The sequence below is a fragment of the Ranitomeya variabilis genome, chromosome 2 (genome assembly GCF_051348905.1).
Source record: "Ranitomeya variabilis isolate aRanVar5 chromosome 2, aRanVar5.hap1, whole genome shotgun sequence".
Lineage (NCBI taxonomy): Eukaryota > Metazoa > Chordata > Amphibia > Anura > Dendrobatidae > Ranitomeya > Ranitomeya variabilis.
In genome coordinates this window covers 904,561,282-904,582,165 of record NC_135233.1, presented here as the reverse complement: position 1 = coordinate 904,582,165, position 20,884 = coordinate 904,561,282, and the positions used below count along the sequence as shown (strand labels likewise).

Here is a 20,884-nt window from a genome sequence, read left to right as displayed (position 1 = left end):
TGTCAACACAAACGTATGTAACCACAGGCACAGGCAAAAGAAGGTGGGTAACCCAGGTAGTAACCCCCCAAAAATGGTATATAAATAGATAACAATTTCATGTGCAAAAACACTGTGTGACCATGTACAATCAAGCACAGAAATGATAAATAATATAATAATGATACAAGTGTATATAAGAAAGCAATAATACAATATAGTTACCAATGAAGTACTCCTGGGGACCCACCACACCCGATGCGTGTTTCGCACTGAAATGCTTCATCCAGGGGTGGTTGGGTACTAGCCAGCTGTAGTATATATATCCCCAAGGGCCAATGAGAAAAGTGCAAAAATCAGATTAGTAATAGATAACTGCTGTGCAGTGACACGCGGATAGAACACATGCATGACATAATCTAACACTCACTGACATACATCGAACGCCAATATCCCGGAAATGGAGTGACCGCTAACATGAGGAAGCGCAAGCGCACACCGCCTATATTGCAAATGAATCCAGGAAAAAGATGTGCACACTGTCACTGGGTTGGTGCAGGCATGAACAAAAATAGTCCAAGTATAGGAAAAATCAGCCGCACTCAATTGGTTGAAAGTTCAGCAAACTGTGTAGTTTCTTTATTAACATATACAATAAACATCACCAGGTGCTTTTTTTAGGAGGTAAATGGGTGGCGGACTATTCAATTCGGGTAACGTTTCGACCCCAGCGGGTCTTTATCAAAACCTCACTGTAAAACAGATACAAACATATAAGTGAACTGTACATATATACATGTAATCTATTAAAAAGAACCGAAAAAAGGGAAAAAAAAGAAAAATAATAACAACAACAACAACATCAGGTCCAAAATTAATAATGGTACTAATTGACAGCTGTAACAACAGTATTTCTGCCCCATACAATTACAAGAACATACTGTGAATACCCTATCATAGGGGTGGGGAGTCCCCCAATTCTTTGCAGGTAGGAGCAAGGCTATTACGGAGAAACAGTCATATAGAGCACATATACAGGTCTAGAACAGGAAACCAGGTGCAGCGATCAGGTCGCTGATGCAATGTACTGACCTTGTGCCAAAGAGGTAGAGGAGAGGAGAAAGAGCCGAGTTCCCATAGGGCTAAAGGGAAGTAGAGAGAAAAAAAAAAAAAAAAAAAAAAAAAAAAAAAAAAAAAAAAAAAAAACAACAGGGAATAAGCAAATAGCCAGTAAAGCAAGTAAGCCACTATAAGCAAGAGGAGAACGACTTAATAATTACCAGCTCTGGTGCAGTTGTGTGGAAGCGCGTCCGCCTGGTGGGTGATGTAGGAGCAAATGTGTAAGGCTGCAAGTATTTATACACAAGACCCATACGGTGATATCCGGGTCTGCGCAGTGGCTCAGACTGGGAAAGAGGCTAGGAACGCTGTGTATTCAGACCGAGTCTGCGCTGTGGCCGCAGAGTAGATGCCAGCAGCGTGATAGTCCGGCGCCTGCGTAGTGTGTTCAGGGAGATCTGTAGTGCGCTCTGGCTAAAGCTACTGCAGGTTGGGGCGGAGTCCAAGCAACCAGCGTGGAGGACTAAGGGAGCGTGTATGTAAAGAGAGAAGTTAGGGAGCGTGTATAAAGAGAAAACAAAAGGAACATGAAAGTAAAAGGCTGGGAACCGAGTGTATGTGTATTGGAGGTATAGATGGAGGTGTCACAGAGTCAGCAAAAGAAAAAGAAGATGGAAAAAATAAAACGCTGTGAATGAAAAAAATAAAAAATAGTAATAGAAAAAAAAGGAGAAGAGAGGAAGGTGTGTATGTTTAAAGTAAGCAGAGTTATGTCTAATATCGGTAAGCAAGTTAAAATGGGGGTATACACTCCCTCTAGACGGGAGGAAAAAATAGGGAATGGTACATAAATAAAAAAATATACAAAAGTAATATCAAAAATAAAAAATAAAAATCTCAAAGAAAAGCAGGAAAAAATTTTTTTTAAAAAATGAGAAAAATATAAGGGACTTACCCAGAGCAGCCGAATAGAGGAAAAGAAAACCAAATACATATTTTTCTTATAATATTTGCTCAAGAGGTCTGATGTGGGAAGGAAGAGTGGAGACAAAAAGAATGACATAGGTTAGAAACATGGGCGACCTTGACCGAAGAACCTGGAGAACCTGCGGCAGATATAGTTACAACATATCAAAGTTACATATAGAACAACCTACTCAACTAAAAGATCAAATCTAATTCCCTGTTGAGGCCTTTGGGGGCCATAGTTTGTAGCGTATAAATCCAAAAGGATTCTCTTTCCTTCAGGAGTTTAACGTGATCACCCCCACGTCTGGGTTTTTTCACCCTTTCTATCACCTGGTAGCGGAGTTGGGAAACGGAGTGGTTGGCCAGAGCAAAGTGGTGTGGAAGTGGGAGCCAAGTTTTTTTCAGTCTAATTGTAGATTTGTGGCTCGAAATTCTGTCACGCACATGCTGCGTGGTCTCCCCTATATACAGGAGGCCACACGGGCATTTAATAAGGTACACCACAAAGTTGGTTTCACAAGTATAAAATCCATTAATCTTAAAACTCTTGCCTGTGTGCGGATGTAGGAATTCACTGGATCTAATTACATTGGCACAACATGCGCAATTCAAGCATGGGAATGTACCCATTCGCTGCGAGCTCAGGAATTGTTGTATAGGTTGTTTAGTGAGACTGCCAATGTCAGCCCTGACCAGGGAGTCTTTGTAGTTCCTAGGTCTGCGTTTGCACATCAGTGCTGGTGTTTGGAAGGATGCTACTTGTGGGTAGGCTTCTGAAAGGAGAGGCCAGTGCTTGTTGATGGTTTTATAGATTAGTGGCATGACGGGGTGGTGTGTGTGTACGAAAGGAACCCGTTCGGGTTTAGAAACGCTGGATCTACTAGGAGGGCGTTCAAGTGCCCTCTGTTTTTCCATTGTAAGAATTTTTTCTGGGTATTTCCTGCTCCTGAATTTTTGGGCCATGTCCTCCAACCGTGAACCAACCAAGTCTGGATCAGAAACAATGTTGGTGACCCGCAGGAATTGGGAGCGTGGGAGACTCTCACGGGTAGACCTAGGATGACAGCTTGTGAAAAGAAGTAAATTATTAGAGTCAGTGGGTTTTACAAAAATATCCGTGTCCAAACCCCCTTTGTCATTTTTGGTCACCAAGGTGTCCAAAAATGGGATTTTCTGGGTGTCACAGCTAGGGGTGAACTGCAGCTCTGGTCTGATGTTGTTGATCTGTGAAACAAAAGAAGAAAAAGTATCTGGTGTTCCATCCCATAGGCAGAACACATCATCGATGTATCGGAGCCAGCATTTAGAGTGTTTCAGGAACAGTGTGTTGTTGTAAATGTGTTCGTTCTCAAATGTGTCCATGTAGATGTTCGCGTATGCTGGTGCCACATTAGAGCCCATGGCGGTCCCGCAGGTTTGAAGGTAGAACTGATCCCCAAACATAAAAAAATTGTCCTTGAGGACTACAGAGAGAAGGTCTAAAATAAACTGCTGGGATTGTGGGCTAAGATCTAGGGTCTGTAGTAGGTTATCCACCGCCTCCAAGCCTAGTTCGTGCTTGATGGATGTGTATAAACTCTTGACATCAAGAGTAGTCAAAAGGCAATGTGATGTGACCGTGGAAAACTGCTTGATTGTCCTGATAAAGTGGCCTGTATCCAGGATAAAAGATTTTGTATTTTTAACCAATGGGGTCAGATACTTTTCTAAAAAAATGGACAGAGGTGCTAGGATGGAGTCTGTTGATGCGACTATGGGGCGGCCCGGGGGATTCGTGAGGGATTTATGAATTTTGGGGAGAACATAAAAGACAGGTAATGTGGGGTGTGGGTTGGATAGAAAGGTAGCTGTTTTTTGGTCAATGCATCCAAGGGCGAGGTATTTACTGAGAATAGTGTTGATCTTGGACCTAGTCACGGGAGTGGGATCATGGGAGATTTTTAGATAAGTAGATGTGTCCGCCAATTGATTGTTGATTTCTCTTAGGTAATCGTTTTTATTCATGATGACTATGGCACCCCCTTTGTCTGCCGGCTTGATTACTATATTATTGTTATGGCGTAGAGATTCTAAGGCTTGTCTTTCCAAGGGTGTAATGTTGTTTTTAGTTGGGAGCAACCCCTTTTGTTGTTTGACGAGAATACTTTGTACATCTCTATGTATTAAATCAATACAAGTTTCTGCTGCATGGTACGTACGTGGCGGATGGAAAGAGCTCTTGTTAAATAAACCTAAGGATGAGATGGATAATTCGGGGATGGGGCTCCCTGAGTTAAAGGGAGGTCTATCCCGGACACGATCATTCTGTAGGCCAAAGTGTGTTTTTAATCTAATATTGCGAAAAAAATGTTGGAGGTCCTGCTCAAGTTTAAAGCTATCCCATGGGGGGGTTGGGCAAAAAGAAAGACCACATTGTAAAACAGAAAGCTCAGAGGGGCTCAGGGTATAAGAGGAAATGTTTATGACGGATTTGGAATCCCTACCTGCGACCTCGTCACCATGCGATCTGTTGGATTTACGGTACGATCTCCTGGTCGGTCTCCTCCTTGTTGTCGTGAGTTGCCCCTCGGAGGAGGTCCCTTGCCTAAAAAATGTCTCTGATTGTAATTGTGGGAAGAACCACTGCTGTCCGAACTGAATGAGCCAGGGCGCCTTGTAGAGAATTGTCCTCGTCCATAATTTGTTGATTCGTTCCATCTGTAAACACGTTCCAGTCTGTAGTCTTCTGAGTCCCTATAGAATTTACTTCTTTTCTTTTCTTGTAATGATCTGCGGTTGTCTTCAATAATTTTGTCAATTTTAGACTTTAAGTTCTGCCAATCCGAGGAAGAGGTAGTTGAGCAAAGTTGTTCTTCAATGGATTTAACTTTGGCTTCTGTTTCTTCAATGGCCGTCTGGAGGGTTTCTATAGTCAGGAGAATTATGTCCAAGGAACACTTGTTTAAGATCTGCTTATACTTCTCACAATAAGCGGGTCTGTCCGAAAAAAGTGTTGGACGCAGATTACATCGCAAACCCCTCGGAATATGGCCCAGTTTGTAGTATTCTGCCAAAGTGATAGAATGAAGATCGTAAGACATTAATCTTCTACGTTCTCTTTCATAGTCCTTGCTTCTAATATCCTGCGTTGGTGTCCGTAAGAAATCACCAGACTTAGTGATTTTGGAGAGGATAGTTGAAGCTGTTACATCGTCGAATGCGAATGTTTGAGTAGACATTGGAAGACAGGTGCAGTCATCAACGAGATCATGCAAATCCAGGAAAAAGATGTGCACACTGTCACTGGGTTGGTGCAGGCATGAACAAAAATAGTCCAAGTATAGGAAAAATCAGCCGCACTCAATTGGTTGAAAGTTCAGCAAACTGTGTAGTTTCTTTATTAACATATACAATAAACATCACCAGGTGCTTTTTTTAGGAGGTAAATGGGTGGCGGACTATTCAATTCGGGTAACGTTTCGACCCCAGCGGGTCTTTATCAAAACCTCACTGTAAAACAGATACAAACATATAAGTGAACTGTACATATATACATGTAATCTATTAAAAAGAACCGAAAAAAGGGAAAAAAAAGAAAAATAATAACAACAACAACAACATCAGGTCCAAAATTAATAATGGTACTAATTGACAGCTGTAACAACAGTATTTCTGCCCCATACAATTACAAGAACATACTGTGAATACCCTATCATAGGGGTGGGGAGTCCCCCAATTCTTTGCAGGTAGGAGCAAGGCTATTACGGAGAAACAGTCATATAGAGCACATATACAGGTCTAGAACAGGAAACCAGGTGCAGCGATCAGGTCGCTGATGCAATGTACTGACCTTGTGCCAAAGAGGTAGAGGAGAGGAGAAAGAGCCGAGTTCCCATAGGGCTAAAGGGAAGTAGAGAACATCTACATGGACACATTTGAGAACGAACACATTTACAACAACACACTGTTCCTGAAACACTCTAAATGCTGGCTCCGATACATCGATGATGTGTTCTGCCTATGGGATGGAACACCAGATACTTTTTCTTCTTTTGTTTCACAGATCAACAACATCAGACCAGAGCTGCAGTTCACCCCTAGCTGTGACACCCAGAAAATCCCATTTTTGGACACCTTGGTGACCAAAAATGACAAAGGGGGTTTGGACACGGATATTTTTGTAAAACCCACTGACTCTAATAATTTACTTCTTTTCACAAGCTGTCATCCTAGGTCTACCCGTGAGAGTCTCCCACGCTCCCAATTCCTGCGGGTCACCAACATTGTTTCTGATCCAGACTTGGTTGGTTCACGGTTGGAGGACATGGCCCAAAAATTCAGGAGCAGGAAATACCCAGAAAAAATTCTTACAATGGAAAAACAGAGGGCACTTGAACGCCCTCCTAGTAGATCCAGCGTTTCTAAACCCGAACGGGTTCCTTTCGTACACACACACCACCCCGTCATGCCACTAATCTATAAAACCATCAACAAGCACTGGCCTCTCCTTTCAGAAGCCTACCCACAAGTAGCATCCTTCCAAACACCAGCACTGATGTGCAAACGCAGACCTAGGAACTACAAAGACTCCCTGGTCAGGGCTGACATTGGCAGTCTCACTAAACAACCTATACAACAATTCCTGAGCTCGCAGCGAATGGGTACATTCCCATGCTTGAATTGCGCATGTTGTGCCAATGTAATTAGATCCAGTGAATTCCTACATCCGCACACAGGCAAGAGTTTTAAGATTAATGGATTTTATACTTGTGAAACCAACTTTGTGGTGTACCTTATTAAATGCCCGTGTGGCCTCCTGTATATAGGGGAGACCACGCAGCATGTGCGTGACAGAATTTCGAGCCACAAATCTACAATTAGACTGAAAAAAACTTGGCTCCCACTTCCACACCACTTTGCTCTGGCCAACCACTCCGTTTCCCAACTCCGCTACCAGGTGATAGAAAGGGTGAAAAAACCCAGACGTGGGGGTGATCACGTTAAACTCCTGAAGGAAAGAGAATCCTTTTGGATTTATACGCTACAAACTATGGCCCCCAAAGGCCTCAACAGGGAATTAGATTTGATCTTTTAGTTGAGTAGGTTGTTCTATATGTAACTTTGATATGTTGTAACTATATCTGCCGCAGGTTCTCCAGGTTCTTCGGTCAAGGTCGCCCATGTTTCTAACCTATGTCATTCTTTTTGTCTCCACTCTTCCTTCCCACATCAGACCTCTTGAGCAAATATTATAAGAAAAATATGTATTTGGTTTTCTTTTCCTCTATTCGGCTGCTCTGGGTAAGTCCCTTATATTTTTCTCATTTTATAAAAAAAAATTTTTTCCTGCTTTTCTTTGAGATTTTTATTTTTTATTTTTGATATTACTTTTGTATATTTTTTTATTTATGTACCATTCCCTATTTTTTCCTCCCGTCTAGAGGGAGTGTATACCCCCATTTTAACTTGCTTACCGATATTAGACATAACTCTGCTTACTTTAAACATACACACCTTCCTCTCTTCTCCTTTTTTTTCTATTACTATTTTTTATTTTTTTCATTCACAGCGTTTTATTTTTTCCATCTTCTTTTTCTTTTGCTGACTCTGTGACACCTCCATCTATACCTCCAATACACATACACTCGGTTCCCAGCCTTTTACTTTCATGTTCCTTTTGTTTTCTCTTTATACACGCTCCCTAACTTCTCTCTTTACATACACGCTCCCTTAGTCCTCCACGCTGGTTGCTTGGACTCCGCCCCAACCTGCAGTAGCTTTAGCCAGAGCGCACTACAGATCTCCCTGAACACACTACGCAGGCGCCGGACTATCACGCTGCTGGCATCTACTCTGCGGCCACAGCGCAGACTCGGTCTGAATACACAGCGTTCCTAGCCTCTTTCCCAGTCTGAGCCACTGCGCAGACCCGGATATCACCGTATGGGTCTTGTGTATAAATACTTGCAGCCTTACACATTTGCTCCTACATCACCCACCAGGCGGACGCGCTTCCACACAACTGCACCAGAGCTGGTAATTATTAAGTCGTTCTCCTCTTGCTTATAGTGGCTTACTTGCTTTACTGGCTATTTGCTTATTCCCTGTTGTTTTTTTTTTTTTTTTTTTTTTTTTTTTTTTTTTTTTCTCTCTACTTCCCTTTAGCCCTATGGGAACTCGGCTCTTTCTCCTCTCCTCTACCTCTTTGGCACAAGGTCAGTACATTGCATCAGCGACCTGATCGCTGCACCTGGTTTCCTGTTCTAGACCTGTATATGTGCTCTATATGACTGTTTCTCCGTAATAGCCTTGCTCCTACCTGCAAAGAATTGGGGGACTCCCCACCCCTATGATAGGGTATTCACAGTATGTTCTTGTAATTGTATGGGGCAGAAATACTGTTGTTACAGCTGTCAATTAGTACCATTATTAATTTTGGACCTGATGTTGTTGTTGTTGTTATTATTTTTCTTTTTTTTCCCTTTTTTCGGTTCTTTTTAATAGATTACATGTATATATGTACAGTTCACTTATATGTTTGTATCTGTTTTACAGTGAGGTTTTGATAAAGACCCGCTGGGGTCGAAACGTTACCCGAATTGAATAGTCCGCCACCCATTTACCTCCTAAAAAAAGCACCTGGTGATGTTTATTGTATATGTTAATAAAGAAACTACACAGTTTGCTGAACTTTCAACCAATTGAGTGCGGCTGATTTTTCCTATACTTGGACTATTTTTGTTCATGCCTGCACCAACCCAGTGACAGTGTGCACATCTTTTTCCTGGATTTGCATGATCTCGTTGATGACTGCACCTGTCTTCCAATGTCTACTCAAACATTCGCATTCGACGATGTAACAGCTTCAACTATCCTCTCCAAAATCACTAAGTCTGGTGATTTCTTACGGACACCAACGCAGGATATTAGAAGCAAGGACTATGAAAGAGAACGTAGAAGATTAATGTCTTACGATCTTCATTCTATCACTTTGGCAGAATACTACAAACTGGGCCATATTCCGAGGGGTTTGCGATGTAATCTGCGTCCAACACTTTTTTCGGACAGACCCGCTTATTGTGAGAAGTATAAGCAGATCTTAAACAAGTGTTCCTTGGACATAATTCTCCTGACTATAGAAACCCTCCAGACGGCCATTGAAGAAACAGAAGCCAAAGTTAAATCCATTGAAGAACAACTTTGCTCAACTACCTCTTCCTCGGATTGGCAGAACTTAAAGTCTAAAATTGACAAAATTATTGAAGACAACCGCAGATCATTACAAGAAAAGAAAAGAAGTAAATTCTATAGGGACTCAGAAGACTACAGACTGGAACGTGTTTACAGATGGAACGAATCAACAAATTATGGACGAGGACAATTCTCTACAAGGCGCCCTGGCTCATTCAGTTCGGACAGCAGTGGTTCTTCCCACAATTACAATCAGAGACATTTTTTAGGCAAGGGACCTCCTCCGAGGGGCAACTCACGACAACAAGGAGGAGACCGACCAGGAGATCGTACCGTAAATCCAACAGATCGCATGGTGACGAGGTCGCAGGTAGGGATTCCAAATCCGTCATAAACATTTCCTCTTATACCCTGAGCCCCTCTGAGCTTTCTGTTTTACAATGTGGTCTTTCTTTTTGCCCAACCCCCCCATGGGATAGCTTTAAACTTGAGCAGGACCTCCAACATTTTTTTCGCAATATTAGATTAAAAACACACTTTGGCCTACAGAATGATCGTGTCCGGGATAGACCTCCCTTTAACTCAGGGAGCCCCATCCCCGAATTATCCATCTCATCCTTAGGTTTATTTAACAAGAGCTCTTTCCATCCGCCACGTACGTACCATGCAGCAGAAACTTGTATTGATTTAATACATAGAGATGTACAAAGTATTCTCGTCAAACAACAAAAGGGGTTGCTCCCAACTAAAAACAACATTACACCCTTGGAAAGACAAGCCTTAGAATCTCTACGCCATAACAATAATATAGTAATCAAGCCGGCAGACAAAGGGGGTGCCATAGTCATCATGAATAAAAACGATTACCTAAGAGAAATCAACAATCAATTGGCGGACACATCTACTTATCTAAAAATCTCCCATGATCCCACTCCCGTGACTAGGTCCAAGATCAACACTATTCTCAGTAAATACCTCGCCCTTGGATGCATTGACCAAAAAACAGCTACCTTTCTATCCAACCCACACCCCACATTACCTGTCTTTTATGTTCTCCCCAAAATTCATAAATCCCTCACGAATCCCCCGGGCCGCCCCATAGTCGCATCAACAGACTCCATCCTAGCACCTCTGTCCATTTTTTTAGAAAAGTATCTGACCCCATTGGTTAAAAATACAAAATCTTTTATCCTGGATACAGGCCACTTTATCAGGACAATCAAGCAGTTTTCCACGGTCACATCACATTGCCTTTTGACTACTCTTGATGTCAAGAGTTTATACACATCCATCAAGCACGAACTAGGCTTGGAGGCGGTGGATAACCTACTACAGACCCTAGATCTTAGCCCACAATCCCAGCAGTTTATTTTAGACCTTCTCTCTGTAGTCCTCAAGGACAATTTTTTTATGTTTGGGGATCAGTTCTACCTTCAAACCTGCGGGACCGCCATGGGCTCTAATGTGGCACCAGCATACGCGAACATCTACATGGACACATTTGAGAACGAACACATTTACAACAACACACTGTTCCTGAAACACTCTAAATGCTGGCTCCGATACATCGATGATGTGTTCTGCCTATGGGATGGAACACCAGATACTTTTTCTTCTTTTGTTTCACAGATCAACAACATCAGACCAGAGCTGCAGTTCACCCCTAGCTGTGACACCCAGAAAATCCCATTTTTGGACACCTTGGTGACCAAAAATGACAAAGGGGGTTTGGACACGGATATTTTTGTAAAACCCACTGACTCTAATAATTTACTTCTTTTCACAAGCTGTCATCCTAGGTCTACCCGTGAGAGTCTCCCACGCTCCCAATTCCTGCGGGTCACCAACATTGTTTCTGATCCAGACTTGGTTGGTTCACGGTTGGAGGACATGGCCCAAAAATTCAGGAGCAGGAAATACCCAGAAAAAATTCTTACAATGGAAAAACAGAGGGCACTTGAACGCCCTCCTAGTAGATCCAGCGTTTCTAAACCCGAACGGGTTCCTTTCGTACACACACACCACCCCGTCATGCCACTAATCTATAAAACCATCAACAAGCACTGGCCTCTCCTTTCAGAAGCCTACCCACAAGTAGCATCCTTCCAAACACCAGCACTGATGTGCAAACGCAGACCTAGGAACTACAAAGACTCCCTGGTCAGGGCTGACATTGGCAGTCTCACTAAACAACCTATACAACAATTCCTGAGCTCGCAGCGAATGGGTACATTCCCATGCTTGAATTGCGCATGTTGTGCCAATGTAATTAGATCCAGTGAATTCCTACATCCGCACACAGGCAAGAGTTTTAAGATTAATGGATTTTATACTTGTGAAACCAACTTTGTGGTGTACCTTATTAAATGCCCGTGTGGCCTCCTGTATATAGGGGAGACCACGCAGCATGTGCGTGACAGAATTTCGAGCCACAAATCTACAATTAGACTGAAAAAAACTTGGCTCCCACTTCCACACCACTTTGCTCTGGCCAACCACTCCGTTTCCCAACTCCGCTACCAGGTGATAGAAAGGGTGAAAAAACCCAGACGTGGGGGTGATCACGTTAAACTCCTGAAGGAAAGAGAATCCTTTTGGATTTATACGCTACAAACTATGGCCCCCAAAGGCCTCAACAGGGAATTAGATTTGATCTTTTAGTTGAGTAGGTTGTTCTATATGTAACTTTGATATGTTGTAACTATATCTGCCGCAGGTTCTCCAGGTTCTTCGGTCAAGGTCGCCCATGTTTCTAACCTATGTCATTCTTTTTGTCTCCACTCTTCCTTCCCACATCAGACCTCTTGAGCAAATATTATAAGAAAAATATGTATTTGGTTTTCTTTTCCTCTATTCGGCTGCTCTGGGTAAGTCCCTTATATTTTTCTCATTTTTTAAAAAAAAATTTTTTCCTGCTTTTCTTTGAGATTTTTATTTTTTATTTTTGATATTACTTTTGTATATTTTTTTATTTATGTACCATTCCCTATTTTTTCCTCCCGTCTAGAGGGAGTGTATACCCCCATTTTAACTTGCTTACCGATATTAGACATAACTCTGCTTACTTTAAACATACACACCTTCCTCTCTTCTCCTTTTTTTTCTATTACTATTTTTTATTTTTTTCATTCACAGCGTTTTATTTTTTCCATCTTCTTTTTCTTTTGCTGACTCTGTGACACCTCCATCTATACCTCCAATACACATACACTCGGTTCCCAGCCTTTTACTTTCATGTTCCTTTTGTTTTCTCTTTATACACGCTCCCTAACTTCTCTCTTTACATACACGCTCCCTTAGTCCTCCACGCTGGTTGCTTGGACTCCGCCCCAACCTGCAGTAGCTTTAGCCAGAGCGCACTACAGATCTCCCTGAACACACTACGCAGGCGCTGGACTATCACGCTGCTGGCATCTACTCTGCGGCCACAGCGCAGACTCGGTCTGAATACACAGCGTTCCTAGCCTCTTTCCCAGTCTGAGCCACTGCGCAGACCCGGATATCACCGTATGGGTCTTGTGTATAAATACTTGCAGCCTTACACATTTGCTCCTACATCACCCACCAGGCGGACGCGCTTCCACACAACTGCACCAGAGCTGGTAATTATTAAGTCGTTCTCCTCTTGCTTATAGTGGCTTACTTGCTTTACTGGCTATTTGCTTATTCCCTGTTGTTTTTTTTTTTTTTTTTTTTTTTTTTTTTTTTTTTTTCTCTCTACTTCCCTTTAGCCCTATGGGAACTCGGCTCTTTCTCCTCTCCTCTACCTCTTTGGCACAAGGTCAGTACATTGCATCAGCGACCTGATCGCTGCACCTGGTTTCCTGTTCTAGACCTGTATATGTGCTCTATATGACTGTTTCTCCGTAATAGCCTTGCTCCTACCTGCAAAGAATTGGGGGACTCCCCACCCCTATGATAGGGTATTCACAGTATGTTCTTGTAATTGTATGGGGCAGAAATACTGTTGTTACAGCTGTCAATTAGTACCATTATTAATTTTGGACCTGATGTTGTTGTTGTTGTTATTATTTTTCTTTTTTTTCCCTTTTTTCGGTTCTTTTTAATAGATTACATGTATATATGTACAGTTCACTTATATGTTTGTATCTGTTTTACAGTGAGGTTTTGATAAAGACCCGCTGGGGTCGAAACGTTACCCGAATTGAATAGTCCGCCACCCATTTACCTCCTAAAAAAAGCACCTGGTGATGTTTATTGTATATATTGCAAATGAGTCCGTAGTTATCATATCAACGTGCATGTGACTTACACCACCGACGTAACATCCGGTGCGCGCACTCCAGTAATCACAGGCGACGACTGGCAGCGCATCCAATAGAATTACATACGATGAACTACACAGCGGTAAGGCGCAATGCGCAGATCTGGAAGTGGCTACAAATCATATCCGGCAGCAAAAGTAGGTGTTGCTAAGAAACCGCAACTTAAAAGAAAACGCTACAGGATAATAGTGAGTGTACAGAGTGAGAAAAAGTGCGCCGTGCATCCGAAAAACGCCACAAAACCTATAAAGGAAATAATTAAAGCACATATGAAATGTGACACATAATAGCAATTTTGACAGTGACAGTGACACATAATAGCTATTTTAATCATTAATAAATAGATATATATAAATAAGACCGTAACACACAAACAAATATATAAACATGTGTGAACAGCATAAAATCCATAAAATATGGACAAAATCCAGTGACATACTAAACAATATATCTTTAACAGATGACAAATAAGTAAAAAAGGAATATATATACAAATATATATAAAAAAGAAAGAATATATATAACAAATGTGCAAAGAAAGTGCATGGACACACAGCCACATAAAAATGTCATTATAAATTTAAGCAAAAAGCCATGAGGAGATCCGATGGTGTAAGCGTAAAGCGATGCCACACTATGTTCCAATATCAGGAGCAACGGAACTAAAGACCCTTTTAATACAATTTTTTGTTTAAATAATAAAAAATAATTAAAACCTAGCTAAAAGACCAAGAGCAAAAAACAGCAATGACTAATAATGAATAGTCACTAAATGCAACAAATGTATAAACAACACCACAAGTGCCAAAAATTCTCATTCTCTCCCAATTCCCGCCTCTGAGTCCCATAAAGACTATATCGATACCCTTGATACACAGTCCCTTAGGGTCACATCCATGAAAAGCCTTAAAGTGCCGTGGGATTGGTTTGAGTTTGTGGGGGTCATCCTCAGTCAGTGCCCCCTCAATATCCAGCACATGCTCACGTACTCGCCTACGAAGTTCACGTGTGGTCATCCTGATATAAATGAGACCACACAGGCACGTTGCATGGTACACAATGGCTTTAGTTGTGCACGTAATGGTGTGTGTGATTTCATATATGGTAACTATGGACCAGCTGATCCCTGAGATTGTGTGACTGCCTAAAGGTAATAGTGGGAGTTTCACTAATACATTTGGCAATTGTCCTATCCGTCATAAGTACTGACGAATGTTTAGTGATGGCATTCCTAATCTCATCACTCCTAGAATTGAAGTCCAGGATACACCATACCTGATCTATGACTTTATCCAACTTCCATTTTTTGCAGGAGGGTATTTCTTTTACTATGGTATGCCCTTTGATAGGAGTGACAAATAGGTTTCTTCCCGTACCCACGGTCTCTAAAGCTGTTGTGAATTTGGATTCTGGGCTCCCCCGGTGGCTACTGGTGGAATTGAACTGGTGTCCTCATCTTCTCTGTTCACCTGTTCCCATCAAGATGTGGGAGTCGCTATATAACCTTGCTGCTCTGTTAGTTGCTTGCCGGTCATCAATGTTATCAGAAGCCCCTCTGTGCTTGTTCCTGCTCCTAGACAACTACTAGATAAGTTGGACTCTTGTCCATGTTTGTTTTTGCATTTTTGTTCCAGTTCACAGCTGTAGTTTCGTTACTGTGTCTGGAAAGCTCTTGGGAACAGGAATTGCCACTCTGGTGTTATGAGTTAATGCCAGAGTTTTAAAGTAATTTCTGGATGGTGTTTTGATAGGGTTTTCAGCTGACCATGAAAGTGTCCTTTCTGTCTTCTGCTATGTAGTAAGTGGACCTCAAATTTGCTAAACCTATTTTCATACTACGTTTGTTGTTTCATCTTAACTCACCGCCAATACATGTGGGGGGCCTCTGTCTCCTTTCGGGGTATTTCTCTAGAGGTGAGCTAGGACTAATATTTTCCTCTGCTAGCTTTATTTAGTCCTCCGGCTGGTGCTGGGCATCTAGAATCAACGTAGGCATGCTACCCGGCCACTGCTAGTTGTGCGGTAGGTTTAGTTCATGGTCAGCTCAGTTCCCATCTACCAAGAGCTAGTTCCTGTATATGCTGATGCTATGTTCTCTTGCCATTGAGATCATGACAGTTTGACCGGCCCATAAAGGGTTAAAATCCTTGGCTGAGAAAGGAGAGAAATAAGAAGTCTGCTGAGATTTTTTTTTTTTTTTTTTTTTTTCCTCTTGAGTGTGCTCTTAATTGGACCTCTTGCCAGTCTGTCTATGCTGCAGCCTTTTTTTTTTTTTTTTCTTTCTCTCCTTCTAATCTTTGAATGGCTCTGTGTCCACCTGTTTGTAATGGATCTTCAGAGTGTAACTGCAGGTTTGAATAATCTCGCCACGAAAGTACAAAATTTGCAGGATTTTGTTTGTCATGCACCTGTATCTGAGCCGAGAATTCCCTTGCCGGAATTTTTCTCGGGGAATAGATCCGGGTTTCAGAATTTTCGAAATAATTGCAAATTATTTTTGTCCCTGAAATCTCGCTCTGCTGGAGACCCTGCACAGCAGGTCAGGATTGTGATTTCCTTGCTCCGGGGCGACCCTCAAGATTGGGCTTTTGCATTGGCACCAGGGGATCCTGCGTTGCTCAATGTGGATGCGTTTTTTCTGGCCTTGGGGTTGCTTTATGACGAACCTCATTTGGAGCTTCAGGCAGAAAAAACTTTGATGTCCCTATCTCAGGGGCAAGATGAAGCGGAAATTTACTGCCAAAGATTCCGTAAATGGTCTGTGCTTACTCAGTGGAATGAGTGCGCCCTGGCGGCGACTTTCAGAGAGGGTCTCTCTGATGCCATTAAGGATGTTATGGTGGGGTTCCCTGTGCCTGCGGGTCTGAATGAGTCCATGACAATGGCTATTCAGATCGATAGGCGTTTGCGGGAGCGCAAACCAGTGCACCATCTGGCGGTGTCCACTGAGAAGTCGCCAGAGAGTATGCAGTGTGATAGAATTCTGTCCCGAAGCGAGCGGCAGAATTTTAGACGGAAAAATGGGTTGTGTTTCTATTGTGGTGATTCTACTCATGTTATATCAGCATGCTCTAAGCGCACTAAAAAGCTTGGTAAATCTGTTTCCATTTGCACCTTACCGTCTAAGTTTATTCTATCTGTGACCCTGATTTGCTCCTTGTCATCTATTACCACGGACGCCTATGTCGACTCTGGCGCCGCTTTGAGTCTTATGGATTGGTCCTTTGCCAAACGCTGTGGGTATGATTTAGAGCCTTTGGAGACTCCTATTCCTCTGAAGGGGATTGACTCCACCCCATTGGCTAATAATAAACCACAATACTGGACACAAGTAACTATGCGTATTAATCCGGATCACCAGGAGATTATTCGCTTTCTGGTGCTGTATAATCTACATGATGATTTGGTGCTGGGATTGCCTTGGCTGCAATCTCACAACCCAGTCCTCGACTGGAGAGCTATGTCTGTGTTGAGCTGGGGATGTAAGGGGGCTCATGGGGATGTACCTGTGGTTTCCATTTCATCATCTATTCCCTCTGAAATTCCTGAGTTCCTGTCTGACTATCGTGACGTCTTTGAAGAATCCAAGCTTGGTTCGTTACCTCCGCACCGAGAGTGCGATTGTGCCATAGATTTAATCCCAGGTAGTAAATACCCAAAGGGTCGTTTATTTAATCTGTCTGTGCCTGAACATGCTGCTATGCGAGAATATATAAAGGAGTCCTTGGAAAAGGGACATATTCGTCCATCGTCATCTCCCTTAGGAGCCGGTTTTTTCTTTGTGTCAAAAAAAGACGGCTCTTTGAGACCATGTATTGATTATCGGCTTTTGAATAAAATCACTGTTAAATATCAATACCCATTGCCGTTGCTGACTGATTTGTTTGCTCGCATAAAGGGGGCCAAGTGGTTCTCTAAGATTGACCTTCGTGGGGCGTATAATTTGGTGCGAATCAGGCAGGGGGATGAGTGGAAAACCGCATTTAATACGCCCGAGGGCCACTTTGAGTATTTAGTGATGCCTTTTGGTCTTTCAAATGCTCCGTCAGTTTTCCAGTCCTTTATGCATGATATTTTTCGCGATTATTTGGATAAATTTATGATTGTGTATCTGGATGATATTCTGATTTTTTCGGATGACTGGGACTCTCATGTCCAGCAAATCAGGAGGGTTTTTCAGGTTTTGCGGTCTAATTCTTTGTGTGTGAAGGGTTCTAAGTGTGTTTTTGGGGTACAGAGGATTTCCTTTTTGGGATATATTTTTTCCCCCTCTTCCATTGAAATGGATCCTGTCAAGGTTCAAGCTATTTGTGATTGGACGCAGCCCTCTTCTCTTAAGAGTCTTCAGAAATTTTTGGGCTTTGCTAACTTTTATCGTCGATTTATTGCTGGTTTTTCGGATATTGCTAAGCCATTGACCGATTTGACTAAGAAGGGTGCTGATGTTGCTGATTGGTCCCCTGATGCTGTGGAGGCCTTTCGGGAGCTTAAGCGCCGTTTTTCCTCTGCCCCTGTGTTGCGTCAGCCTGATGTTGCTCTACCTTTTCAGGTTGAGGTCGACGCTTCTGAGATCGGAGCTGGGGCAGTGTTGTCGCAGAAAAGTTCTGACTGCTCCGTGATGAGGCCTTGTGCCTTCTTTTCCCGTAAATTTTCGCCCGCTGAGCGGAATTATGATGTTGGGAATCGGGAGCTTTTGGCCATGAAGTGGGCTTTTGAGGAGTGGCGCCATTGGCTTGAGGGGGCCAGACATCAGGTGGTGGTATTGACTGACCACAAAAATTTGATTTATCTTGAGACCGCCAGGCGCCTGAATCCTAGACAGGCGCGCTGGTCGTTATTTTTCTCTCGGTTTAATTTTGTGGTGTCATACCTACCGGGTTCTAAGAATGTTAAGGCGGATGCCCTTTCTAGGAGTTTTGAGCCTGACTCGCCTGGTAACTCTGAGCCCACAGGTATCCTTAAGGATGGAGTGGTATTGTCAGCCGTTTCTCCAGACCTGCGGCGGGCCTTGCAGGAGTTTCAGGCGGATAGACCTGATCGTTGCCCACCTGATAAACTGTTTGTTCCTGATGATTGGACCAGTAGAGTCATCTCTGAGGTTCATTCTTCTGCGTTGGCAGGTCATCCTGGCATTTTTGGTACCAGGGATTTGGTGGCAAGGTCCTTCTGGTGGCCTTCCCTGTCACGAGATGTGCGAGGCTTTGTGCAGTCTTGTGACGTTTGTGCTCGGGCCAAGCCTTGTTGTTCTCGGGCTAGTGGATTATTGTTGCCCTTGCCTATTCCTAAGAGGCCTTGGACGCACATCTCGATGGATTTTATTTCAGATCTGCCTGTTTCACAGAAGATGTCTGTCATCTGGGTGGTGTGTGACCGTTTTTCTAAGATGGTCCATTTGGTTCCTCTGCCCAAGTTGCCTTCTTCTTCCGAGTTGGTTCCTCTGTTTTTTCAAAATGTTGTTCGTTTGCATGGTATTCCTGAGAATATCGTTTCTGACAGAGGGACCCAATTCGTGTCTAGATTTTGGCGGGCATTCTGTGCTAGGATGGGCATAGATTTGTCTTTTTCGTCCGCTTTCCATCCTCAGACGAATGGCCAGACCGAGCGGATTAATCAGACCCTGGAGACATATCTGAGGTGTTTTGTGTCTGCTGACCAGGATGATTGGGTTGCTTTTTTGCCATTGGCGGAGTTCGCTCTCAATAATCGGGCCAGCTCTGCCACTTTGGTGTCCCCGTTTTTCTGTAATTCGGGGTTTCATCCTCGATTTTCCTCTGGTCAGGTGGAATCTTCGGATTGTCCTGGAGTGGATGCTGTGGTGGAGAGATTGCATCAGATCTGGGGGCAGGTGGTGGACAATTTGAGGTTGTCCCAGGAGAAGACTCAGCTTTTTGCCAACCGCCACCGTCGTGTTGGTCCTCGGCTTTGTGTTGGGGATTTGGTGTGGTTGTCTTCTCGTTTTGTCCCTATGAGGGTCTCTTCTCCTAAGTTTAAGCCTCGGTTCATCGGCCCGTATAAGATATTGGAGATTCTTAACCCTGTTTCCTTCCGTTTGGACCTCCCTGCATCCTTTTCTATTCATAACGTTTTTCATCGGTCATTATTGCGCAGGTATGAGGTACCGGTTGTGCCTTCCGTTGAGCCTCCTGCTCCGGTGTTGGTTGAGGGTGAGTTGGAGTACGTTGTGGAGAAAATCTTAGACTCTCGTGTTTCCAGACGGAGACTCCAGTATCTGGTCAAGTGGAAGGGATACGGCCAGGAGGATAATTCTTGGGTGAATGCATCTGATGTTCATGCCTCTGATCTGGTTCGTGCCTTTCATAGGGCCCATCCTGATCGCCCTGGTGGTTCTGGTGAGGGTTCGGTGCCCCCTCCTTGAGGGGGGGGTACTGTTGTGAATTTGGATTCTGGGCTCCCCCGGTGGCTACTGGTGGAATTGAACTGGTGTCCTCATCTTCTCTGTTCACCTGTTCCCATCAAGATGTGGGAGTCGCTATATAACCTTGCTGCTCTGTTAGTTGCTTGCCGGTCATCAATGTTATCAGAAGCCCCTCTGTGCTTGTTCCTGCTCCTAGACAACTACTAGATAAGTTGGACTCTTGTCCATGTTTGTTTTTGCATTTTTGTTCCAGTTCACAGCTGTAGTTTCGTTACTGTGTCTGGAAAGCTCTTGGGAACAGGAATTGCCACTCTGGTGTTATGAGTTAATGCCAGAGTTTTAAAGTAATTTCTGGATGGTGTTTTGATAGGGTTTTCAGCTGACCATGAAAGTGTCCTTTCTGTCTTCTGCTATGTAGTAAGTGGACCTCAAATTTGCTAAACCTATTTTCATACTACGTTTGTTGTTTCATCTTAACTCACCGCCAATACATGTGGGGGGCCTCTGTCTCCTTTCGGGGTATTTCTCTAGAGGTGAGCTAGGACTAATATTTTCCTCTGCTAGCTTTATTTAGTCCTCCGGCTGGTGCTGGGCATCTAGAATCAACGTAGGCATGCTACCCGGCCACTGCTAGTTGTGCGGTAGGTTTAGTTCATGGTCAGCTCAGTTCCCATCTACCAAGAGCTAGTTCCTGTATATGCTGATGCTATGTTCTCTTGCCATTGAGATCATGACATAAAGCGTTTGCAGAGGTCCAAGGCCTGTTTCTCAAATAACTCATCATTGAAGCATATCCTCCTTGCATGTAAGAATTGACCAGTAGGAATATTCTTAATCAAATGTTGTGGATGCTGTGAAGAAGCATGCAACACGGAGTTAACAGACGTATTTTTTCGAAACAAATCTGTGTGGATGCCACCATCATCATCAGCAGTGATGGAAATATCAAAAAAATCAATTTTTCTAGTTTCACATCTATACATCAGTTTAATTTTCCTGGTATTAGAATTCAAGTCATTAATGAACATGCCCAACTCCTCCCGTG

The 20,884-nt window shown here is 43.1% G+C and overlaps 1 protein-coding gene and 1 long non-coding RNA gene across 4 annotated transcripts in view; one reads left to right on the top strand and one right to left on the bottom strand.

Annotated features, from left to right (window-relative positions):
- Positions 1-279: 279 nt before the first annotated feature.
- Positions 280-5,902, bottom strand: LOC143808154 (uncharacterized). The gene is made up of 5 exons (XR_013221898.1): positions 5,837-5,902; positions 4,491-5,496; positions 1,994-2,061; positions 1,072-1,121; positions 280-731 (listed from the first exon to the last, which is right to left on the bottom strand). It is a non-coding gene; the product is annotated as an uncharacterized LOC143808154 (long non-coding RNA).
- Positions 5,903-6,597: 695 nt separating this feature from the next.
- LOC143808158 (uncharacterized) overlaps positions 6,598-20,884 on the top strand; it is a 227,672-nt gene continuing 213,385 nt past the window's right edge. Inside the window, exons 1-6 of one of the 3 annotated variants that reach the window (XR_013221900.1) lie at positions 6,598-7,287; positions 8,152-8,201; positions 8,542-9,547; positions 11,977-12,044; positions 12,909-12,958; positions 13,299-13,386. Coding sequence is in view for 1 of the 3 variants with exons in the window: in XM_077290516.1 (XP_077146631.1) it covers positions 9,334-9,547; positions 11,977-12,044; positions 12,909-12,958 (332 nt within the window). In the remaining 2 variants the exon portion in view is untranslated. Of the gene's footprint in view, positions 7,288-7,680; positions 8,023-8,151; positions 8,202-8,541; positions 9,548-11,976; positions 12,045-12,908; positions 12,959-13,298; positions 13,387-20,884 lie in introns of those variants that run through there. The other 2 variants (XR_013221901.1, XM_077290516.1) reach the window with 2 other exon arrangements.